The 24,938-nt window shown below is 62.0% G+C and overlaps 1 protein-coding gene across 2 annotated transcripts in view; it reads left to right on the forward strand.

Annotated features, from left to right (window-relative positions):
- Cacna1i (calcium voltage-gated channel subunit alpha1 I) overlaps positions 1-24,938 on the forward strand; it is a 93,315-nt gene that overhangs the window by 27,715 nt on the left and 40,662 nt on the right. For both annotated transcript variants that reach the window (XM_046429702.2, XM_058574259.1), the window contains 3 exons: positions 396-529; positions 13,226-13,323; positions 22,166-22,325. In XM_046429702.2, coding sequence (XP_046285658.1) covers positions 396-529; positions 13,226-13,323; positions 22,166-22,325 — 392 coding nt within the window. The remainder of the gene's footprint in view (positions 1-395; positions 530-13,225; positions 13,324-22,165; positions 22,326-24,938) is intronic.

A 24,938-nucleotide genomic window follows, 5' to 3' on the forward strand; every position in this document is an offset into this window, starting at 1 on the left:
GAGCCCGGCCGCCCGGCCCTGCCCTTCTCCGTGTTAGCTGCCTCCCCCGCAAAACAGGCCGCTGGGGGCCATCGCGGGGCTGGACGAGAAGGTGCACGGCCAGCGTCTACCCAGCGCTTGGCAATTTTGGGGAGAATATGGGAGAGACCCTTGCCCTCCCCCCCAACCCTCCCTCGTCATCACCCCAGGCCAAGGGGACCAAGGATGGGCTGTGTGACCTTGGGCAAGTCCACTCCCCTCTCTGGGCCTCCTGTCTGGGGGATGACTCCACTGGGCCAGGGCGGTTCCTGTTCGAGGAGTCCCCAGGGGTCCCTGACCCACACCTTGTCCCCACCCCAGCCCTGCAGCCTGGCTCTGAAGCCCACCCTGTCCTTGGTGTCCTCCTCCTGCCACAGGTCTTTGATGACTTCATCTTCATCTTCTTCGCCATGGAGATGGTGCTCAAGATGGTGGCCCTGGGCATTTTCGGCAAGAAGTGCTACCTCGGGGACACCTGGAACCGCCTGGATTTCTTCATCGTCATGGCAGGGTAGGTTGTGAGCGGGCAGCCAGGGGTCACTCGGACGCCCTTGGGGCCCTCGGTGAGGCTGGGGGCAGGGGCCCGGGGCCGGGCTAGCAGAGCGGAGCCTCGTTGGCCTGGGTGGGAGGACCTGGGCAGGTCCGGTGTCCCCTGCGTCGCCGCAGGGATGGGCCTGTTGAAGTCACTTCCCAGCCCCTATTTGCTCCTCCGTGAAATGGGGTAAAGCAGCAGCTGCCAAACGAGCTCCAGTGAGCACCGCCATTGTCACTGTTGTCATTGTTGTCCTCGTCCTTGTGAGTCTAGGCGGAGGGCAGACTCAGGTGCCATCTGCCCCCAACTCTGGTCACTTCCACCAGGCAGGAGGCAGGGAGTTCGAGGCCAGCCCGGGGCCACAGTTAGAGAGGCCAGGTCACAGCGTGGCCGGTCTGAGTGTCCCGGAGCCAGCTGGAGCCGTCCTGCTCTCGGGGCCTGTCCATCCACAGAAGCACAGAAGCTGGGGGTGCAGAGGGCCTTCCTGGGCCAGGTGCTGGGGTGAGGGACAGGCTCCAGTGGCTGTGTCCTCCCACCAGGGCAGGGAGCCCGACGGAGCCCGCGGGGGACTCAGGTCGAGTGCTCCCCTGAGGAGGGGTCGCCCCAGGCTGAAGGATGAGCAGGCCCACCGTGCCCAGTCCTGGGTCAGCGTGGCAGCGGGGGGATGTGGGGACAGTGGGGATGGTGGGGACGGTGGGAGCGAGGGGCCGTGGGCGAGCTCACTGCCATCTGCCTGTGCTGCGGGAGGAAGGGCATGGAGGCCCCGCCCACCTGGGACAGGCTGGGATGTGACACTCTGGAGGATGGACACGGCTCTCCCTGTCACCCTTGGCCAGCTCCCTGCTGGCTCTCATTTTGGTCTGCCTGGAGGACATCCTTAAGTAGTTCTTCAAAGAAACGGGGATTGGACTGTCATTTTGCAGTCTTGCCCGTCCACCTGTCCCTCTGTCCCGAGTGGGAGGGTGGTTTGTGTGTCTGCTCAGTCCGAGTGTGGGTTTTGTCCCTCGGGTGGGCACATGTCACCATGCCGTGGCCACCAGGGCTCAGTGGGTGAGCCGGGGGTGCCGAGCCTCTTTCTTGGAGGATGACGGGCTTCCCCCGCCATGGGGCCCACGGGGTCCCTGCTCCATCTCGGGGAGTCAGGCCTTTGCTCCTTCAGCTCAGAACAAAGTGCCCGCCCTTCTCCTTTGGCCATTGCCGGGTTCTCTCCGCTTTCCTTCTCTGATCCCCACCAGCTGGACATGTCCCCCTCTGTCTTCTCCCCACCTCTCTCCCATCTTGGGGGATGAGGCCCTTTCTCTCCCCCGGCCGCCGCCCCCAGGGACTCCTCCCTGTCACTCCCCAGGAGCCTTCTGTCCCTGGGTTCTGTGTTTCCAGAACAGCCTGTGTCTGTCCCTGTTCTGAGGATGCGATGTCCACCCAGGTCTTCTCTGGGGCCCTGACGAGGCTCCTGCGTCTGTCCTGATTCTGGAAGTAGCTTTGTGTCAAAGCATCATTTCCAAAAGTTAAAAGAAATGACCCCCCCCACCAGATCTTAGCGTGCACACCCCTCACAAACGGATTCAGCTTGTTAGGGAGGGAAGCGGCTGGCCGGTCACCCCCAGAAACAGAAAAGCGGACATAACAGAGAGAACCCGGCCCAGGGCCGGCCAAGAATCAAAGGCAGCTAAGGACCTGTCCGGAGTGAACCACGACCTGTGGTCACCACGAGGTCTTTCATGTTGGGCAGGAACCATGCATGGGTCTCTGCCGGGTGACCATCTACAAGTGAGCATGTGACCTCACAGCACTGAGACCTTTAATTAACAGGAAACAGTGAATCACAGGTATGTTCCCGGGATAATTAAATAGTCCGCAGATGGGTCTGGTGAGGTTCACTCCAAAATGACATCACAGAGGGACCGCCCTCCCTTCGCCTCCCGTCCAGTTGAGGACAGTTTCCCTCACCCCCGTCCGGGAAGTCATCTGTGTTGCTGGCTCCACCCTTGATCCCCCACAAGCTCCGCCCCCTGCCCTTGAACTTGAACTTCTCTGCTGTTGCTTAGTGATTCCCTGCTGCCTGCTCCTAAGGCTGGGGGGTGGGGTCCCCGACTGCAGGGGCCAGGGAGGCTGGGGGGGCTGGCTTGCGTTCATATTCTTATTTTATGGCCAAGGCCCTGGGTTTTCACTCTGCCTCGGTCCCCATAGACGGCGAAGCTGGTCCTGGCTGGCACGGGTGCAGCAGAGGCTTCTCCTAGACTCAGGAGCGAGCATGTGCCCGGGCCTGGGCTGGATACCGGGGACTCAGGCCAACCAGAACTGCCCCTGTCCCCAGAGGCCTCCTGAGCCCCTGAGCCCAGCATGGGGAGGAGGCAGGAAGGAGTCACACCGTCACTCCAGAGCCCAGCCCCTTGTCCTGCTCCACCTGTTCCCACGTCCCCAGAGCTGTCCGCCCAGCCCCCAAAGTCCTTGGTGCTATAAATGTTCCGTTTCCAGAGTAACAGGCTTGACATCCCAAGGGTGTCCCTCCCTTCCTGCCCCTCCCCTCCCCCAAATGACTGGCTCCTTCTTTGGGCTATGGCGGGTGACACAGGACTTCTGGGCTGGAAATTTCCTCAGGGGTCACAGGCTCCCCTCCACCTCCAGTGTGACTGCCCAGCAGGTATCCGGAGGCTAGCCCCTCTCAGTGCACGCTGCCAGTCTCCAGGCAGGACGGCCAATGTGCTAGAACGTTCCTTCTCTCACTGAGCTGGAGTTCCTCTTCCTGTGGCTCCCGCCCATGGTGCCCGTCACTCAGGAGGTCAGCATTTTGTGAGCACTTACTACATGCCAGTCTTGAGCTGGGCAGTGGGGACCTGAGGACACCCTCGGTGAGCTCAGGGTTAGAAACCAGGTGCAAGGCAGCTCACAGGCAGATGCTAACCCAGGGCAGTGGTCCCTCCTGGGATGGAGACAGTGGGCTTCCCCGCCCCAGAGACTGTAGGACTGTGGTGACGTGTGGGTGGCCGTGCCCCTGACCCCTCCGTGCCAGGTCTCTCCCACCCTGGGACTAAAAGCAGGTGATTTTTTAAAAATACTTTTTAAAGCTTTTTTTTTATACCTTTATTTTATTCATTTATTTTTTTATGTGGTGCTGAGGGTCGAACCCAGGGTCTCGCACATACAAGGCAAGCGCTCTGCCGCTGAGCCCCAGCCCCAGCCCCAAGCAGGTGATCTTTAAAAAACCTGAAAGCGAACTTTGCATTTGCGGCTGTTACTTCTATCTCACGATGACCTCCAGAGCCCTCCGTCCAGCCCGGGACAGCGAGCCCCCGACTCCTCGCCCTCACCCAGGGCACGGCAGAGCCCCGGGCTCACTGCTCTTCAGGGGTAGCTGAACCCCTTGCTGGTTCAGCCTTCAGCTGCACTTCCCTGCCTTGGTACATTAGTAGATCATGAAATATTCAACTGTGTTCTTGTTGAACTTGAGATACTCTCTGTCTACATGCCTCCCCTGGTGCATCATGCTGGCCATTCTTCCTCCTCTCCTACCAAAAACATGACACGGGCCAGGTGTGGTGGCACACATTTGTAATCCCAGTGTCTCGGGAGGCTGAGGCAGGAGGATGACAAGTTTGAGGCCAGCCTTTAGCAACTTAGCAAGACCCTTAACAACTTAGTGAAACTGTGTCTCAAAATAAAAAAAATAAGAAGGGCTGGGGATGTGGCTCCGTGGTCAAGCAACCCTGGGTTCGATCCCCAGTACAAACAACCACAAAATAAAAACAAACAAACAAAGAAAGCTCAAAACCAAAACCCAAAGCCAAAATGTGGCCTGGCCTCTGCAGCCCTGGGTGAAGTCCACAGCGAGGTCCTTCGCACTCTGTGAGCGGCACAGCGGGGCCTCCTGTGGCCATGAGTAATGTTAATGAGGACGGCAGTGACATCAGTCGCTCAGTTCTGCTCTGGAAGCATCTCTCCGCCTCCCAGTCTGACCCTGACAGGCTTGTGGGAAGCAGAAAGTCAATAAGAATCATTCTCCAGCCCCCGACTAGAGCTTTCTGAAAAGACCAGGCAGGCGTGTCCCCTCCGTCCCCTCCGCGGTTGCTGCTGAGAGTTCCCTTTGTCCAGAGTGTCCATCAGTGGGACTTTAAAAAGCAAAGGAAATGGAATCCTCTTAGGCATTGTCCAGGGATGTGACTAAGACGAAGCACATCCCCTGTTTGCTGAGTGCTCTCGGTTTTGCCCTGCACCATCCTTGAATGGCAGATGGGCTCCGTGAGGGAGGGGCTGTGGCCCTCCCCACTTTACCGATGAGGCACCTGACAGGGAGTGTCTTGCCCCAGGACACAGACTGAAGGGGCAGAGCTAGGCGATGAGCCTGGGGAGCTGGGCTCCGCCGTGGGATGGGTCCTGGGATGTGTAATTTGCTGGGAGCGTCCGTCAGGGATGCGTTTGGCTGCAAGTAATAGAAGACCCGACCAGCATGCTCAACACATCCTGTTATTTTTCTGACACGGCTCCAAGTGCTGGGGTTGGCGGTTATTGGCATCGCTCAGGGATGTGGGGCCTGACACCCTTGTGGTTTTGCGGCCCTCTCTTTCAGGGTCACAAGGCAGTGGCTGAAGCCGTGGGTGTCAGGTCTGAGTTGGAGGCAGGGAGAGAGTCAGGGCTACGCCAGCCGGGCCTGTCCACTTGGATCAGGAAAACCATCTTCCTTCCCGGAGCCCCCCACCCCCCCTCCCAGCACACTTGGCCAGAACTGGGTCTCGTGGCCATCCGGAGCTGCAGGGAGCTGGGCAAGCAGGACGCATCACCGGACTTGGCTACTCTTCCCTGGGGTCGGGCCAGATGGGAGGAGGGGACAAGGCACAACTCCCAGCATCCACGTGCCTCTCCAGGCCCTGGTTTCTTCATGCCCCCTCTGGTCAGCCGAGCTGCTGGAGCTCTGCGGGGCTGGCCGGGCAGGGACAGTGCTCTGCTGAGAAATCTAAGTCCAGATACCAATGAATGCAAGCTTTACGGGGGCCAGTCGTGGTCAAGGGTAAGAGGGTCCTCATGGGCTGTTTCCAGAAGCTTCTGGTGCTGGCCCACCCCCATTGTGGCTCTGTGTGCCCTACCCATGGGTCTGGGAAGCACCCGGGTGTCAAAGGCACAGGCACCCTGCTGGCCCCGTCATTAACTTTGCACCCTGATCTTTCCCGGATTTCACAGCCATGCCTACCCTCTTGGGGGGGGGGCTGAGGCTAACTATGGTCTTGGGGTCCCAGGGCCTAGCCCAGGTCCAGGAGGTTGGGGGCAGCTCCAGGCTACGGTGGTTTCCTACCTGTCAGTCGTGTCTGGGATTGAACAGTGGCAGGTGTCCAGAGCCACCAGGCTGAGCTGCCTTGGGTGGGCGTGGACCTTGGAAGGTTCCAGTGGGAATCTGAGTGCGAGTGTTTTCTCATTTGCATGGAGGGCAAGGCTGGAGAGGGTGATGGTCACTGTGCAGGCTTGTTTCCATGGAAACAGGATGGAAGCCACCGTGGGGGATGCAGGAGAAAGTCACAAAGTCTCTGGCTTCAGGACCAGCTTGCTCCAGAATCCTGAAGGGTGTGCCAACCCTGCGCCCCCTCCCACCTCTGTGCCCGTCCCATGCTGACTGCCACTGCTGCAGCTTCTTCCTCCAAAGCAGGGTGAGGGCAGGTGGCCCTGGGCTCACAGCCTACTCCCTGTGGCTCAGAAAGACTCTTTCCATTTCCCAGCCATTCCACGGGGCCTGGAACTGCGCCTCATTGGCGCCCATGGAGGGCCTGGCACGTGCTCATCCCTGAGCCAATCAGGTTGGGCTGGGGTGCAGGCAAGCTCTGATTGGCCAGGCTTAGGTCAAGGCCCATCTCCCACAGGGTGTGAGGTCAGCCCCACCCATGCCAGGTGGCCTGAGAGCCAGGAGGGAGCTGGGAAATCCCAGGTCCGGTCCCTTCCCAGGGCAGAAGGCAGGCGCGGTGCTTGCCTGGTTTGGCAGGAGCTGACTTGACTGACCGGGCTGGGTTTTCTGTAGCCATGGGTGCAGGACAGTCTCATGACCCCTAGTGGTCAGGGTTGTTAAACCCACTTTGCCAATGAAGTGGAGGCTCAGAGAGGTTAGTAGCCTGCCTCGGGTCACCCAGCCCATTTGGGCCAGATCTGGGATTCTAGTTGGTCAGCCTCTGAGGACATAGGAAACCTCACCAAACCTCAGACGGTTGTGAGGAAAGTCCCCAAGCTGTGGGAGAGCCTCAGGTGCCCCCACCCCTGCTGTTGGATTCCCAGAGGCTGAGCCCACCTGCTATGGTGTGGGGGGCCCTGAGGCTAACTTCCATGGGGACACGCATCATGGGGCTTACTGGAGACATGCATAAAAAAAAATTCACTGTTTATATGAAGTTCAGATTTAACTGGGCAGCTCCACTCAGAGCTAAGTTACTGGAGTATAGCACTTGCAGAGGCTTCTAGGGAAGGGTCCAGGTTCTCCTGCCCCTGGGGTTCCTAGAGCTAAGTGGCTTCCTGAGACCTGTGGCCAGCTGAAGGCTCTCTTCCATGTGCCCTCTCAACTCTGAACCTGCTCTAACTTGGTTTCAGAGCAAGAGTTTCCTTGTCAGTCAAGAGAACTTAATAACCTCTGAACTGGTCTCATAGGATTCGTGAGGGTGTAGGAGTGTGCTAGTCCATTCATGCTGCTATAACAAAATACCATAAACGGGGTGGCTTATAAACAGCAGAAATGTATTTCTCACAGTTCTGGAGCCTAAGAAGTCCAGGGTCAAGTGCAGGCGAGTTTGGTGTCCAGCGAGGGCCCACTGCCTCACAGACACATCTTCTTGCTGAGTCTCGCAGGAGGAACCGGCAAACCAGCTTCCTTTGCCAATGTCACTCATGAAGCCCCACTGTCTAAGGTCATGCCCTTGGGGGTCAGGATTGCAACATATGAGTTTGGGTGGCTGGAGACCATCACAACGGGTGAGACGGCCCGCTGTGAATGCTAAGGTGCTGGTCAAGGTCAAGGGTTAGGGCCTACTCCCTAATTCCCTTCATCGTGTCCTTTCTTCCTCTCTGCACTGAGCACCTACCATGTGCTGGCTGCCAAGATGCCATCCCAGGCCGTGGTCTAGTTGTCAGCCGGCACAGGTCTGAGTCATCGCCTCCTGACAGATGATCCGCAGTTTCCAGGCCCTCAGCTCTCCCTCAGCTACAGCTTCAATGACATCTTAAGAAAGCCCCCGTGGGCCCTTGGAAAATAGAGGAAGCACCCTATTTTTATCGGCAACACACAGAAATCCTCCCCGGGGAGGGGAGGGGTTTTTTCCTGGAAAGATGTTGGATCTCAGTCATCTCCTGTCGCTGCTCGTCAGAGCCTAGATTTTTTTGCTGATCTTGTCCTCAAGTTATTTGACAAGCTCACACAGGGACGCTCCCTGGGCTCAGCGTTGGGGACACAGTGGAACTCTGAGGTGTCCCAAGGAACAGGGACGTGTGCAGAACACACCTTGGAGCCCAGGTGCCCCAGCAGAGGCACAGAGGGACCCAAGGCAGAGCTCAGGTGCTCCAGGGGGCGGGGTCTGGAGCCCCCAGGGAGAGGGGCCGGCGACTGTGGAGTGTCCGCCACTGAGACGGCCTGGTGTCCCTGGAATGCAGGGCAAGGGGTGGGCAGTGCTGGGACGAGGTCAGAATACTGCCTGGGCTTTCCTCCGCAGGTGGGGGACCCCGAGAGGCCTTAAGCAGTGGTCTGTGGACAAGTGTGGGCTGTGCGACACACCAGACTTCGTTTACTAACGCACACTCTTGCTCTCCTCGTGCTAGGCTGTGGAGTGACTTGCCCAGGGTCATAGGTGTACCAGCGGCCAGCTGGGATCCGAGCCGGCTCCGGGCCCTAACCACTGGACGGCACTGCCTCCAGGACCAGGACTGTTCTGGGTGCTGCTGGGTGTTGTGCTTCCCCCCTGCCCCCCACCAGCCCTGGGGGTGCTCGTGAGCCAGAAGGCAGCTGGCCTGCTCCTGGGCTGATGAGGGAGTAGATCACACAGGGACCCAGGTTCCCCACCTCCCCACCTGGGCTCTTTCTGAGCCTCAGTTTCCTCACCTACAGTCGGGGCCACCGTTGGACTGTGGGGGGATTGCCCAAGGCAAGGCGTGCGGAGCGCCTGCCAGATAGTGAGTGCTCAGGAAACCTCCTAAACCCGCCAGAACTGAGCTGCAAGGGATAGAAACCTGGGCTCCGAGAGATCCTGGCTCCCATATCTGGGCCGAGCTGGGTGGGGGTGGGGGTGGGGCTGCTGGCCAAGTGGTCAGGCCTCTCCTGGGCGCCTCCTCAGACTTCTGTTGTGCTGGGACATGGCTCAGGCTACCACTGAGACAAGGCAGCCCTTGGAGCCCCCCAGCTCCCGAGGGTGGCGTGGTCAGGTAGGGCGCCTCTTCCTGAAGCCTCCCCTCAAGGGCTGGGCTGCTCTCAGGGCCCACCTGGGGCCACCTGCCCATCCTGGGCCCGTCCTGGTGGCGGGACCACAGGGATGCCATCTGCTGGTCGCTGGGCCTCCTGGGAGCCAGGGCTGGGGGCTGGGGGAGGGTGCCCTAGGAACTGATGTCACCGTTCTGGACCCCAGCAGGGCCACACCCTCCATGACAGCCACTCTTCCCCTGGGTGATTTCAGGACAGAAGTGCTCACTTTAAGGCAAAATTACTTACCTAATTAGGCGCCAGGGAACTGGCAGGAGGTGGTGGGGGTTTTGTTGATTTTTTTTTTCTAGACTTTTAGCACCGAAGCTGCGTGATAAAGTAACTGTGTAATTAGGGATTAATTTCTCACTCCTGAAACTGATGTCTTCTCAGGGCCTGAGGGGAGTCAGCCTGCTGGTTACTCACCCTGGTGGCCCTTCCTCCCCTGGTCTCTTGGAGTAGGGGTGGGACCCAGTGCCCACGGTGCTCCAACTGTCCTCAGGACACTGTGGGGGAGAGGAGTGCTTCCCCCCCAACCCCCGTGGCCTTTGCAAAACATGGGAGGTGTTATTTGTGCTGGATGAACTGATTCCCTGAGGGCCTACTGGGTGCCCGGCACCAGGTGGTCCTGGGGTGGTCAGGTCTGCAGGTGGCAGACATGCAGGGAGCCCAGGGGCAGCTGTCCCATGTCCCCTCACCCCATGCCCCAGGATGGTGCCCACCTCCTGCCTCAGTCCTGAGGACTTTCTCCAGCTCTATTGGAGCTGTCCCCTGTCCTGTCCCTCCAGCCAGTGGATGTGGCCCTAGCCTCTGCCTCCTAGGCTCCTGGACTGGATGGTGCTGGGCTGCTCACACCCTGGTGACCTGCTCATGGTTGTCCCCCCTCCCCCATGGAGGAGGCAGCCCTGGAGGAGGTTGGGGGCCAGGGGAAAGGCCCAGTCCCTTGGATGGGGCTGGAGGAGGCTGTGCGGGATGCTTGGCTGGCTCCGCCCAGCAGCCGGAGCCTGGGGCAGGAGCAGGGTTGGGGAGGTCTGGAGGGCTGTGGTCAGCACCCAGGACTGTTCGGAGGGCAGTGAGGGGCCATTCAGAATAGGGGAGCAGCACTGTCTGCTTCTCTCTTGCCACCCTTGTCCAACGGTCTCTCCCTGTCCTCTTCCCCTCCGAGAACGAGAACCGTAGCCACGCGGTGCGCCCACTGCTGCTTCTTGGTCACTGAGCGCATTTGTGCCCTGTCTCACTCCCCGGCAGGACACACTGCAGCCTAGCCCCAGTCAGGAGACAGGACCTAGGAGAGAGCTAGGCAAACGGATCCCCTGGAAGGATCCAGTGTCGAGGTCCTTCATGCTGCCAAGACCTCTGTGACCTCACATTTCCCCTTTTGGTGTGGCCACTGGGAAGCTCAGCGCTAAGATCTCCACACTGAATTCTAAAGAAATTTCCCTTGGTGGCCTTTCCTGGGGGACCCTGAGGGCTGCACTCATGTAGTCTGAGGGGAGCATGAAAGGTCCCCCACCTGCAGACCCGGTGCAGGGAGGGGGCGGGGCCACTCTGTAGTTCCAGGGCTGCCCCCCCACCTGTGCAGACTCAGGCCTTGGGCGTCTCCAGTGCCCTCCTAAAGGGTGACTGCTTCAGTTCCCCTTGGGGGTGGGGGTGATGCAGGGGGTTGCCCAGACAGTGGCCAAGAGCTCCTGAGTCTCATGAGCGCCCCTAGGTTTCCTCCAAGTGTGAGTTCAGACCCCAAAGTTAAAACTGGGCAGTTGACCTCAGGAGCTTAGGGCCAGGCTCTTCTCACTGTCCCTTGATTTGGAGAAGCTGGGAAAGCCAGAGAACAGGAGTTCTCAGAGAGGCCTCAATGGCGCCGGGCCTCCTGGTCCCTCACCTACCTGGGACCGGGAGTGGTCTGCAGCTGAGTTTAACTGAGAGTCCACTGTCCTCGGGGTGTGGGGCGGACGTGCGCAGGAGTCCTGGTTGCCTGGGTAGAGTCTGGCTGTGTTGTAGCCGGGCCCCTTCCTGGTCCAGGGGGGCGTGGTGTGACCCAGGCAGGGCACTTGCTTTTCAATCCACCACCCCTGACCAAGCCTCCAGGTGTTTTTTCCTAAGATTTCGTGGGGCCGGGAGCAAGCCTAGGGCTGCGCAGGTGTGCTTCTGAGGGAGGCTCTGGGACACAGGAGTGGGGGACTTGGCCCTTGGGGTTGGGGAGCCCTTCCCAGCCCCCAGCAAAGTTACACACTGGGCGGGTGACGGTGGGCTCGGCTCCAGCCAGGGCTGTGGCCTCCGGGGAGGGCGGGGAGGGGGCCTGGCTGCCCGGGCAGGGCGGGGTCCCTGGGCCTAAGAGCGAGGCCAGGCCGAGTGAGCCCTGTGCGCACCGCGGTCGCCCCCGCAGCGCCGCCACCACACACAGCCCGGCTGCCGGGGAGCGCTCCGCAAAACACGAAAGTGACAGCTCGGCTCGCCCACGTGGGATCCCCGCGCGCCCCGCTCCCCGCACCCCAGGGGTTCGCTGCCCTCCCCTACTGCCAGGCCTCCACCCTGAGGCTCTGCCTGGCCCTCCCCTCCCCCTTCTCCATCCTCCCCCTCCCCCTCCATCTCTATCCTCCCCCTCCTTCCTCTCCCTTCCCCCTCCTCTCCCCCATCTCTATCCTCCCCCTCCGTCCTCTTCCTCCCCGCTCCCCTCTCCCTCCCCTTCCTTCTCCATCCTCCCCCTCCCCTCTCCCTCCTCTCCCTGCCCCTCCATCTCCATCCTCCCCCTCCCTCCTCTCCCTTCCCCCTCCCCTCTCCCTCCTTTTCCTCCCCCTTCATCTCCATCCTCCCCCTCCCTCCCCTCCCCCTCCGCTTCCCCCTCGGGTCCCCCAGGCCTCTGGCTCTAGTTCTAGTCTCACTTTTTCAGGTCACTCCCCATCTGATTTGGGCTGGAGTGGGAGTGTGCACGTGCGAGGGTGTGCAGGTGTGTGAGCGCGTGCGTGTGCGATCTCACTCGGCGGGGCCGCGGGGGGCGGGGGCTGGGGCATCTGGGGAGACGCAGTTCTCCCTCAGTTACTCTCGGAGCCGCAGGAGGGGGCGGCTCCGACAGCCGGCAGGTCTGCCTCTGCGGTGCGGGTGCCGAAAGCCTGCCTGCTGACGCGTGGCGCGTGGAGCTGGCAGTGGCCCTGGAGCCCCGGCTGGGTGGGGGAGGGTCCGCCTGCGCCTCCTGAGTACGGGGCTGCCCTTCAGCTGGCGAGGGGCAGGCAGCAGGGGAAGGGGTTGCATCTGGTGGAAGCTCTGGGAACGTGACCGTCCCAGAGGTGGGCCTCCCAGGGGATCTGGGAAGGCTGGCTGGGGAGCAGCCCCTTGGTGAGGCTCGGAAGGGCGGGCTGGGCTGGGGACTGGGGCTTCTTCACCTTTGAGTGCCCCCTGCCTGACTGGGTGCACCCAGAGTGCCTGGTTCCTCGTGGACTTGGGGTAGCATCTGCAGATCTGGGTGTCTGCAGGGACCTTCCAGCAAGAGCAAGGTTTCCTGGACAGAGGGGGGGAGGCCCCCAGGTTGGAAGCTCAGTGAGCCCGAGGCTGGGCAGGTCCCCTGGGGACCCACCAAGGGCAGCAGACCTGCGGTGTCCTGGAGATGCAGCCTGGGCTGCCCGGGGCCATGAGGCAGGGAGGGAGGGAGACCCAGACCAGGTGGGCCTCCCTGCTCCAGACGCACCCATTCGCCTGGTGACCCAGGGCCCATGGCATCACCTCTTGGCCCCTCTCCTGGGGGGCATGGGGCTTTGGCTGCTGGACGGGGACTCCCAAGGAGAAGGGGTCCACTTTCCTGACCTCACCCCCGTTTCTTGTGTGGCTGTGATGCCCAGTCTCCACCTGGCCAGACTGGCCATCCCTCTGCTCCTCGGTCCTCCTCCGAGGTGGGTCTCAAGGAGCCGCCTGCAGGGTGGGGAGGTCCACTCGGAGGCAGTTCTAGCGGCAGGGGCTGACACAGGTCAGGAGTAGTGCACAGGCCTCCAGGCCAGGGACACCTGGTGCTGCGCTCGCCTGCGGTGGCTGAGGTCTGTCTCCTCCCCGGCCTCTACTCTCACTGCGGTCCAGGAGAAGCTGGCACCAGCCCTGTGTGCAGAGGAGACCGAGGCCCAGAGGCACAGCCAGGCTGAGGCACGGCTGGGACTCTGACCCCTCTTCTCACCCCTTCTAGGTGTGGGTGGGGGGGCCGTGGGGCGGGGACCCCTGGGGCCAGGCCCTGGCCCCATCTCTCCTGTGTCCTCCCTCCCTCATCCTCTCCCCTCTCTCTCCAGGATGGTCGAGTACTCGCTGGACCTTCAGAACATCAACCTGTCGGCCATCCGCACCGTGCGTGTCCTCCGGCCCCTCAAAGCCATCAACCGCGTGCCAAGTGAGTCGGCCCTGCCCTGGCCACCCAGCCCTGGCCACCCAGCCAGCTCATTCATTCACTCAGAGAAGGGTGACCAGCTTCTTCCGGGGCCAGGCCTGAGCCTGCAGTGCCCAGACAGATGGGCCCTGCCTCCTGGGACAGTGTTTGGGCCCAGGGACGCCGGAGGGTGGCTCTGATACCTCTGATGTCCCAAAATAACTTGGATTGCACCGTCCTGGGGAGGCTGACTGCTCAGGGACAAGAGGTCCCTTGTGGGTGGTCTTCTCAGGCTGTGTGGAAAGAAGCTGTGAGTTGAGGGGAGCTCTGCCGCCTTTCCCTGGGGCGGGATCCCAACCCCCCGACCTGTCCAATGGCACCTCCGTGATCTTGGTCTCTTTCTTTTTGTGATACTAGGGATTGAACCCACGGGTGCTTAATCGCTGAGCTACACCCCAGTCCTTTTTATTTTTTATTTTGAGTCAGGGTCTTGCTAGGTTCCTGAGGCTGGCCTTGAACTTGCCATCCTCCTGCCTCAGCCTCCTGAGTTGCTGGGTTCACAGGTTCGCGCCACTCTGCCCTGTGCCTGATTTTTTCTGAGTCTTACCATCCACCCTGTGAGGGAGGTGGACTGTCCTCCCTTTAGAGATGAAAAAGGGCGGGACTGTGGACCCCCGCCCCTGGCAGCGTTGCCAGTGAGGCTGCCCCAGAGCCAGTTAGGTCCCTGACTCTGCAGCTGCCCTATGTTAGGTGTGGGCTGGAAATCTGGAGAAGGGGCTCATGGTGCTTTCAGTCCTGCTGGGAAAGGACGGGGACTTTTGTAAGCCCTACCCACGTCCTGTGGTTTAGGCAAGAGGCTGATTTTTTCAGCAACTTGTGTTGAGGCTCAGAGAGCATTAGTGGCTTCCACAAGGTCACACAGCAATTCAGTGTCGAATGGGGATCTCGACGAGCTCTGTCCACCCTGAGCCTGGCTCTTTTCCCGGCTCCGTCTGGATCTTTGCTTCTCTTCCCTGCCTGACCCTCCGTTTCCCCAACTCTCCCTTATCCTCCTCCGGTCAGTGTTGTCCCCCACCTCAGGTGTCTGGGCCTTGGGGCCCGTCCTGCCCCACCTACCCACATCTTTGGTCCATCTGTTCCCTGAGGCCCTGGTCTGGCTCGAGGCCTGTAGAGGTGGCGGTCAGCCCAGGCAGGCTCCAGGAAGCTTGTAGAGCAAGGTGACCAGGAGGGGACTGGAGCTGGCTGGGCCTGGAGGTGGCCTGGGGAGAGGAGTAGTTCAGCCACCTCCCGTTGTTCTGGGGAGGCAGGGGAGGGACATCGGACAGCTGCTGGGGACAGGGAGCTGTGGTGGCCAGCTTCACTCCATCCTCTCACCCCGATCAACACTAGAAAGCTCTTTAAAGAGCCCCCAGTTCAAAACCATCTTTATCCCACTTACCAAACAAGGGACAGGCCCAGAGACGGCTATGATCCACTGGGGTCACACAGCAGATCGGTGGCTGGTGCCAGTTTCTAAGCAGTGCTGTTCCTCAGCAGCACGTGCTCTTGTCCTGTGTTCCCCACCTGCCTGTGATGGGAAACGGGCTAAAGGGCCGACTTCATCATCCTGGCACCCAGACCTGTGCCTGGTGGCTCAAGGGAACCCCCAAAACACATGTAAAATGCATGCACCCCGCAAACGTGGAGCATCTGTCCCTGCTGGAAGCTGGTAGGGAGCAGCTAGGGATCAGCCAGGTGGCCAGGGAGCTGGGGGACGTGGGAGGTGGGTGGGGGCGCCTGCCCTGAGGAGGCTGGGTGTGGGCCAGGGAGAGGGGCTTGAGGCTGGAGAGGACGGGACGGTGTGGCAGCCTTGGTGCCCAAGGGTGATGGAGCCACAGAAGCGGTCAGGGAGGGAGTTTCGGAGATGCCCCTGGCAGGAGGTGTGGGTCAGCTGGACACGGGCTGCTCAGCACCAGGAGGGGCGGCTGGGACTGGCGGGGGTTGAGGAGGGGGAGGTGCGCCTGCGCTCAGTTCAGGTCCAGGAGCGTCTGGCCTGGGCCACTGGGGGGGCACCCCAGCAGGGGCCACATCTCTCCTGGGCTCCACCCCAGAGCTCCCCACTTCTGAGGGAGGCAGAGGCGGCCACGTCCTGCCACTGTCCTGCCCCTGGCCAGGGAGGCCACAGTTGTGGTCACCTGGCGGAGGTGCCTGCTCATAGCAGGGCTCATACTTCAGTGGCTTTTGCAAGATCTTGAATCTACACCTCCCGCAGGTCTCGGGGCGGGCAGGCGTGGCCAAGTGGGGACGTTTCATAGTGGAAGGCCTGGGGGGTGGTACCGACCTGCCGAGGCAGCTCTCACGCTTGCTGGTGTCTGTTTGTGTGTGGGTGTGAGGACCTGCGTGTGTCCATGGGAGGACACGTGCACCCGGGTGCCTGTGAGGGTGCGTGTGAGTATGTACGTGGGGGTGGCCATGAAGGCGCGTGTGCACGTGTCCCCGGGTGTGGTAGGAACATGGGTAGGCACCTGTGCCCGTCCTTCCTGGGCCCCCTGCCCCCTCTCGACATGTGCATAGCTCATTAAGTGGCTCCTGGACTGTGGATGTCACTCCGCGTCCCAGCGTTAGCCTGCCATTTCCTGGAGAAGGGCAGGGACAGGTCCTGAGCCCAGCGTCCCTGTGCTCCCAGAGGGCGCCAATTACAGAGGCTCTGCGCCAAGAAAGCCCGAGAGGGACCGAGCCTGTCCCCAGGGTCTCCTTCCTGCTAATGCCCTCCTCCCCCCCGGGAGGCCCTCGAATTCCGCCTCAGCTGAGCGCCCAGCACTGGGAGGGGGGAAGCGCGACCCTCCGTGTCCAAAGCGGGAGCAGGTTTGAGAAGCAGCCAGGGGCCAGTGCCAAGGGACTTTAAGGAGAATCCATATTCATCATTCAACAGCGGAGCCCGCAGCTCATAGAGCACATGGGGTCTCTGGAGGCCTCTGGTGCAGCTCTCATTCTCCCGGAGAGACCCCTGTCCCCAGGTGCCTGTCCCTTGCCCACAGTCACCAGGGAGTGAGTGACCTGGGGAGGGGGCATGGACTCTTACACGTGCTTCTTGGAGGGATTTTGTGGGTTTCCTCCACCCCCACCCCCCTTCCTTTCTCCTAAATGTGAAATTCCTAGGAACATCTCAAGTCCTGCCATCTGTCTCTAGGGTGGCATTGGCCCTGGGACACATTCTTTTCCACAGTAGCCTGTAGTCCTCGGTTTTGCCACTAGATGGCAGGCTAGAGAGCTGGTAGCAGGCAAATTGAGTGACAGGTTGTTAATTGCAAAGCCCTGGGGAGTGGGGTGGCTGCCTGCTCTGTAAAATCGAAGCAGAGGCTCCAGAGCCCCAACGTGATCGACTGAGATCCTTGGTGGGGGTCAGGGGATGCGAGTTCTGGCCTGTGCTCTGCCATAAGCCTGGGGTGCGACCTGGGCCTCAGTTTCCCTCCTTGCACGGGGCAGAAGGCACCGGGTTACCTGCATGTTTCCAGCCTGTATAGGATGAGCGGGGAGCTGGAAGTCAGGGTGCTCTTTACCACCAGTCCCCCTCATCTGCCTCTGCAGCTTCTGTCCTGGGCCAGCCCTGAAGGATAAAGGGAAGGAGACGTAGAGGAGAAGGCTGGAGAGGGAGGAGGGATGAACTTTGAGGCAGGAGACTGGCTTCTGCTTCCTCACTGTGTGACCTTTCTCTGGCCTCGGCATGAGGGGGCTGTATTATCTCTAAATGTGGTCTCTTCTGGCGGCAGACCCCGCCAAGGGTGTGGAAGGCACTCCCAGGCCTGGGGCCAGGCAGGGCGCTGACCATGCTGTGTGTGGCGGGGCAGTTCATGCCTGGGAGCTGCAGGTCTGTTCCGCACGGTTGGCTGGTGCAGGGCCCTGGGCGGCCATGTGGAGGAAGGCGCTGGGGAGCGTTGGGTGTGTGGGGGGGGTGGGGGGCATCAGGGATGTCTTCCCAGGGCTGGTTTTAGAAGAAGCTGACCAAGTGCACAGAAGGTCCCAGGGAGTGTCCCTGGCAGGTGACATGTGCACAGGTGGGGTAGAGGTGTCTCCTGGGAGCAGTGTGGCTGGGCGGGGGACACATGTCAGAGGAGGCAGGAGGAGGTTGTTCACATCTGGGAATTGGATAAGGATCATAAGTGCTTGGGACAAACCTGTCACAGTGTCTAACAGGGGCTGAATCACTTTTCCTTCAAAACATGGTGATGCCCAGTTTATGGATGGAGACCCCGAGGCAGAGGGCAGGGCAGAGCTGGGATCTGAGCCTGCCCTTACAAGATCCCAGGGCTCCTGACCTTCTTTCTGTCATAGGCACTCAGTGCCCTCTTGACTGACAAGCGCCACAGGAGACACAGAGTTAAGGGCCCCTGTCCCTGTGTAGGGACACCTGGAGGGGACGCCAGGACCTCCCATCTGCCTGTAGCTTGCTCTGCTGCAGACGTCTGCGGCCTCTCCCTGCCAGGTGCAGGGTTCCCACGCTGCAGGGCCCTTGGGGCTGAGTCAGGGCCATGCAGGAGGCAGGAGAGTGCAGTGGTTAGGGCAGGAGGCCCCTGTCCTCATGCCCAGGCACATGCCTAGAGGGGTCACGTCAGGCCAGCCATCCTAGGGAGGGACAAGGAGGGCCCAGGATTCCTTCTGAGGGAGCTTGATCTTGGCAGGATCTGGGAGGAAGAGGAGTGGCACATCTCATTATGGAGACGCGCCTTTACTTGAAGGCTCTGGGCACTAAGCCCTGCCACACCTTGGGCTTTAGGGCCGTCTGCCCCAGCACCCCAGGGTCCCCAAAGGCCCGCAGCCTCCGTGGGGAAAGAAGAGAGGGAGGCTGGGGAGAAGGGGGAGGGGACAAGGGCTGGCTTCCTGGGCTGCTGCTTTCCTGGAGTGGACGGGGCAGGGCGTGTGGCGGGGAGCATCTGGCCAGATACCTGGCGAGAGCCTGACTTGGGAACAGGAAATGAGATGCAGCCAGGACGGGAAGTGCTTAGGTGTGGGCGGGGCAAAGGGAGCCAGCCCGGGCCAGGGACGCCAGGACCTCCCGTGGATCCCCTCGGGCCACTTGTGGGGTCAAAAAGAACCTCAGCCACAGCCCCTCCCTGCAGGTGGCAGCTGACCCGGGGGCCACAGGGCTGGGACGAGCTGCCATGGGTGGGGGGAGGGCACCAACGCATACCCAGAGAGGATCACAGAGGGGTGGGCAGGACGTTGGCAGGATGAATAGGGATTGCTGGGCCGCAGCGGACAGGGACCTTCAGTGAGAAGGGTGGGCCCGACCCGACCCCCAGGTGCCAGCCCCTCCAGCTCTGGGGACCTGAGGCCTCCTGGGTGGACAGATGGGGGTTCCCTGGCTGGGTGGGTTCAGAGGCCCCCCCACCAGCCCACGGGCTCTCTCCAGCTGGGCCAGGGCCAGCAGCTGTGACCTCGGCAGCCTGGCCGTCTGCTGCCTGGCCCGGCCTCCCCGGTGCCCGCTGTGCCCCTGATTAGTTGGCGTTGGCTGCGGCAGGGGCGGCAGACGGCCTCTCCTGCCTGCTCAGCGCCCTCCACTGACCCGGCCAGACCAGGCCTGGAGGCCACGGCACAGGCGTCCCCTCCTCTGTGTCCCCTCCCCGGCCACAGGCTGTGCCCCTGGCTGGCACATGCCCAGTGAGTTCTACTTGAGCTGGCCTGGCAGAGTGGCCGTGCTAATCTGGGCTGACGGCTCCTGTCTGTGGAGAGCACCCCGGACCTGGAGGGGAGATGCTGTCAGGAAGGCACCTGTCACCTGCCACTTCCACCCATTCCCCTGAGGGGCTGCCCTGCTTGCGGGGCCCCCGGAGCAGAGGTCTGGTCTGGGGTCCTTCCCCGGGTGGGGAGGGGCGCATCTCATGCTTTTGCCACTGTCATCTGCCCCAGCTCCTTCGCTGCAGAGGACAGTCCACTGGCCCCACCCCAGACTTGGGCCGATTCCCCCAGGCCCTGAGGTCTAATGAAGCGATGCCAAGTGCCCCCGACTCTGCAGTGCTGGGCCTGGAGGTGACCCCGGGGCTGGGCTTCCCAGAGGGCCACCCCAGCCTGGACTAGCCCCCGCGTGGGCAGCGGCATGGCAACCACAGGACCCCTGCTGTGGGCAGAGTGCAGCAAGATCTTGTGGGTAGAGTGGCCGGTGGCCCAGGGGAGGGCGGGGGCTGTGTCCAGCCGGAACCACAGTGGCTGTGAGGCTGTGGGATGGGCCGTGAGCATGGCGGGGCTGGTGGGATAAGGCTTTGAACTTTCCCGGGGTGGTCTGTTGGCTTGAGGGGCTCTTCCATCAGAGGTGCCCCCACTGGGCAGTGCTCCTGAGAGGCCGGCTGGATTGCACATGCCACTGTCCCCATCTGTCGATGAGGCCATTTGGGCCCAGAGAGGGCGAGTTCTTGTCTTGGGGCCACCAGGTCTGGACTGGGACTCAGAACTCGTGTTCTAGGTCTGTGCCTGGGTGCCCAGCAGGACAGGGCTGCATCAGTGCCCCGGCCCCCCCCCCCCCCCGCCTTCTTGGCTGGGAGCAGGCCCTCCCCACGCTCTCCTGGTGGCTCTTCTGGTGGCCTGCAGCCTGGCCCTTCCAGATCGCCTGATCCCTGCTAAGCCCCTGCTGAGAGGGAGACAGGACTAGAGGGGACTGGAGGCCTTCCTGACCAGCCCGGGGCGGGCACCTGGAAGACTGCCTGGAGGAGGAGGGTTTGCCTGGGAAGGTGGAGGGAGTTAGGAAGGACGGCCTGAGGGGGTGACATCCAGCTGGCTTGCCTGTCCCTGTGTTCCGTGTTCTCCCCTTCTGCGGGCTCTGGTCCTGTCCTGCCTCTCCCTGTGCTGTCCCCCTCTGTTCTTTGTGCCCATTTTCCCGTCCCTCTGGGTCCACTGTCTCTCTCTCTCTGTCTTCTCTGTCCCTCTCTCCCCTCTCTCCTGCCTGCGCTGCCTCGTGTGCCCAGGGTCAGGGGAGCGGAGGGCAGAGTGGAGCCGGCTGGCCCGTCCTGCCTGATCGCTTGACCCAGGACACAGAGAACGAGACCCTGGGTCCCTCGGGCTCTTCCCCGGCCCCCTCTCCCCGGCCCCCTCTCCCAGCTCCTGCCGGGGCCCTGATTAGCTAACTGTGCCTCTGCCCTGGGCCCGGGACTCCCTGGGCGCGTGTTCGGGAGCCTTTCAGACGTCCGCATCCTGGGCGACAGGGAGCTGAGATTGATTGAGCAGCAAAGGCCAACCCAGGGGTCAGCCAAGGGGGCTGCGCTGAGCTGCGGCTCCCCCTGTCGCTGGTCCGGCCTCTCCTCCGCTGTGCCGGCCTCTGCCAGGCCTCCAGCATTGCCCTGGCCTCGCCCAGAGCCGACCAGGGGCTGGGCCTCTGAGGACAACCATGACCGACATGGCCTCCTGCCCGTCGCCCGCGGGTCCCGCCTCCTCAGAGCCCTCTGCCGCGGCCCCAGCCGTCTCCTGCTTGGTCCTCAGGGCCACACGGCCAGGCCTTGGCCACCCCTGTCCCTCGACGTGGCAGGCTCCTCCAGTGTCCAGCCTCTGCACGCATGCGTCCTCGGGTCTGGGCCTGCCCTGCTGCCAGGCTGGATCGCTGAGGCGGGTCAAGAGGGGCTTTGTGTTCAGCTGTGGGCTCCTGGGCCCAGCCCTGTGCCTGGCTCTCAGCTGGCACTAACTAGGTGCTTGGTGAGTGACCGTGGGCATGAGTGAGCCAGTGAGGCCCCAGAGGGCCGGCCATTGGCTTCTCCAGGGCAGCCGGCCATCTGCGGGGTCCTGCGGGGGCCTGTTTTCTTGCTCTGGTTTGGGGGCCATAGGGAGGTGGGGCCTGGGGACCCCCTGGTACCCTCGGTCGATGAAGCCGCTGCCGGGAGCCCCTGCCTTTCCTGAGAGGAGGCTGACCTAGTTTTGTGGGGAGGCAAGGTGGCGGTGGGCATTAATTATTGATTAGAAATCGCTCCACGCACAGTTTGTGATGCAAATCCCAAATAATTATCCTCGTTAATAACCACCTCGGCACCAGCCCTGGAATACACAGACCCCGGCAGGGCCGCTGTCCCCACCGCGGTCTCCCAGCCCTCCACACTCTTCCCGTGATGCTGCTCGGCCTCTGCGATTCAACAGCATTCAACAAAGTTAGCTGAGACCATCTCCTGGGCCAGGACCTGCTGGCTCTAGGAACACTGAGGTGGCTCAGACACAGGCTCTGTCCCTTAGGAGCTCACAGCTCAGTAGATGAGACAGGATGGTGGAAAGGAAGCTATGCCAGGCCGCGAGGGTGTGGGTGCCCATGGAGAGGCCCAGCTTGTGCAGTGTGCAACCTGCACAGATGTGCATGGCAGCCGGGGCGAGGTGACAGGTGCTGAGGTTGCCTAGAGCAGAAGAGAGGGATGAGCTCTACCTGGGACGGGGTGAGGAAGGGCCGGAGAAGCGGCCAGAAAGGGCATTTTGGGGGCTGTGGTGGTTGAATGGGAGTCTGCCGGGGTGTCCCAGGAAGAGGACATAGTGTGGGCGAGATAGTGGGTTCTGGAAGGAGGGCGGGACCTGGTGTCCATCAGACCCTGCTGTTAGCTGAGTGGCCCAGGCAAGTGACTCCAGGTCTCTGACCTTCGCCTTGGCTTCCCCGCGTGAAGTGGAGGCGGGATCCTCGACCTCTCAGGGTCATGGAGACTGGAGATCCCGCTTGGGCCAGCCCTGGGGGGTGCGCACAGTGTGTCCACATCTTGTGTGAGTGCGGCAGGGCCCGGAGCTGTTCTCCTGGCTTTCTGGGTAGAGGGACACACGTGCAGGCCGGGTGCCCTGGGCGCCTGGGCAGTGTGTCCCTGTCCCCGTCCCCTGCTCCTGTCCTCCCAGGACCTCGCCTCCCGCCGACGCGCCCCCTGCCTGCCCTTCCTTCCAGGCATGCGGATCCTGGTGAACCTGCTGCTGGACACGCTGCCCATGCTGGGGAACGTCCTCCTGCTCTGCTTCTTCGTCTTCTTCATCTTCGGCATCATCGGGGTGCAGCTGTGGGCGGGGCTGCTGCGCAACCGCTGCTTCCTGCAGGAGAACTTCACCATGTGAGTGGGGACCCCCTCGCCTGCGCCACAGGTCCCCGGACAGGAGGAGGGAGGGCGGGACGGGCGCAGAAGCAGCGCCATCAGGGTGGGGCCCCAGAACGCAGCTCCCAGGCTGCAGCCAGTCAGTCAGAAAAACCAATTGTGTCGCTCCCACTGTGCGCTAGACGCGGGAGCCCAGGACAGGAAAGCCTTCTCATCCCTCTCTCCCTGGACACGGCCCGGCGGTGGCTCTTTGTCCTGCTGAGATGGGTCCTGCCCTTGGGAGCACCAGGCTGGGCGCGGATCCTGAATGTCTCTCCTGAGGGACGCTCCCCGGGCCAAGGGCCTGTTGGGGGTGTGGGGACCCAGCGCGGGGGTGGCTGAGCTTCTTCTCTCTGTCCCTGTCCCGTGGATCTGGAGGACAGGGTCGCTGCAGCGAGCGCTGGGCCCCCTGGGTAGGCAGGGAAGGGCCGCCTCGTGGGGAAGGGTCCTGCGTGGGGCTGGGGGTTACATGAATGTCGACCTGAGCTGTGGCTGGGGCCGTCGGGGAGGGGACGGGGTGGCAGCCGCTTCTCCTGGCCTGGCCTTCAAGGCTCAGTGTGCCTCCAGCCCGGCAGGACAGGATGGGACGAGGACGGCGGCTCCTCCTGCCATGCGGTCTCCCCGCCTGGTCCCTGCACGTCCCCTCTCCGTTGTCAGGCCTGGCCCTGTGGGGTGGCCCCAGCCCCGAGCTGGCTGCCGTGACGGTGGGGGGGAGGTTGCTGGGGACATGGGGCCGGGCGCTCATCATCTGCTGGGCCTCCGGGAGCCTCTGTCCAGTTCCCACCGTGCAGGTAACACTGAGGCCTGGAGAGGGAAGGGACGTGGCCAGGGCCACACAGCAAGGCTCCCTCCAAGCACCGGCCCCTGAGTGGGTGTCCGGACGTGGCCCACCATCAGCCCCTTCCAGTGGCCAGGCCCTGTGCGTGGCCTCGGGCTGTGGAGGACTTCACCCGGCCTCCATTCTGGGCGAGTGCGCGGCCAGCAGCTGGGCTCTGGGCTGTGGCAGAGGGAGCCGGGTCCGAGGCCAGCGCAGGGTAGGCTTCTCCAGTCTGAGGACGGGAGGCCGAGTGGCTCTTGGAAAGACGGGGGTGTCTCCTGGCAGGTGGGGGGCTGGGGTGGTGTTGGGCGAGGCACATGACGCCTGGCCTCTGGGGTCAACTTCTGCCAAGGCCACTTGCTAGCCTTGTGACTTTGGGAGCAAGTGTCCAAACTTCCGTGCCTCAGTTTCCCCACCGTGGGGTACTGTGAGGGTGACCAAGCCACAGGGCACCGGGCCCTGGGAAAGGGCTTGGCCCCAGGCAGCACCGTGAGCAGCTGAGTGTTGCCCAGGCAGCTGGGGGTGTCCTTGTGTCCCCCACTTGCCTAGAAGTTCCTGGGGGTGGGCGTGGTCATTCGTAGGGCAGGCGCTGAGATGGCACCTGGAATCCCAGGGGCCCAGAGGGTGACCGTAGGGTGACGCAGGTTGAGACATCTGGTATTTACAGGGGCCTCAATACATGCTGGGCACTACTCTCAGCAGGGTGCTGTGAGGGAAGTATGTTATCATCTTCATTTCACACTTGGCTCAGAGAGGTGAGGTCACTTGCCCGAGGGCACACAGCATGTAAGTTGCAGTCAGCCAGCAGAGGCTGTGGGTAACCTCAGAGGAGGGGTGGGAGGCATGGCTGAGCTGCAGTGGGAGAAGGAGGGCTGGATGGTGGCCACGGGGACAGGCATGGGCTGCCTGGTGCTGTGTGAGAGGCTGGTCATCTGAGCTGGGTTCTGGACACAGGCGCAGCTGCCCCAGCTTCCCTGGACTGAGGCAGTGTTGCTGGCAGAGAGCTCCGAGGGGATGCCTCAGGTGAGAGTCAGGGGCCAGGGAGGGCAGGGACCCGCCAGGCGGGCCCTGTGTCCAGTTCTAGTGAGCCCTCCCCACCCTGCACTCAGGCCCAGGGACTCTGCCTTCTGGGTGGATCCATGGTGGCCGTGACTCTCAGACCTCTGCTGACGAGTTTTCAAGAGTGACTAATTCTCAAAAGGAAAACCCAGGCTGGAATAAAATATTTGCAGTACATGTGTCCACCAGGAGCTCAAACCTGCAGAATCTATGGAGTCACGACAGGTGCCAATGATCAGATCTAAAAATGGCCCCAGAGAGCTCAGCAGAAACTTCACAAGGGGCAGGCACGCGGCCGATGGACTGTGGAAGGGCGTTCACCACTGCTGTCCTTCAGGGACAACGCATACTCAAACCACAGATCCCATGACCCCCCGCTAGACGGCTAAGCTCAGGGCTGACGGTGCTCAGTGCCACCGGCCGTCGGCGCCCTGGACGCCCACACTCTGCTGGTGGAGACTCTGTGCAGCTCTGCGGAAGGGCAGAGCCGGGTGCAGCCTCAGCCGGCAACTCCGCCCCTGAGCATTTGCTCAAAAGAAAGGGCGGCTTAGATCCACCCAAGGACGTGGGCAGGAATATTTATAAGGCACAAGAGCCCCAAACCCAGGAGCGACCCAAATGCATAGTTGCATAAATTAGTAGCCGCACAGTCACTCAGTGGATTCACTCCAGAAACAAGGACGAAGGCACTGCTTTCCCACTCTGGCCGTGTCTCT

This window comes from Marmota monax, unplaced genomic scaffold (genome assembly GCF_021218885.2).
Source record: "Marmota monax isolate L192 unplaced genomic scaffold, Marmota_monax_Labrador192_F-V1.1 WCK01_AAM20220418_F8-fsc00051, whole genome shotgun sequence".
Classification (NCBI taxonomy): Eukaryota; Metazoa; Chordata; class Mammalia; order Rodentia; family Sciuridae; genus Marmota; species Marmota monax.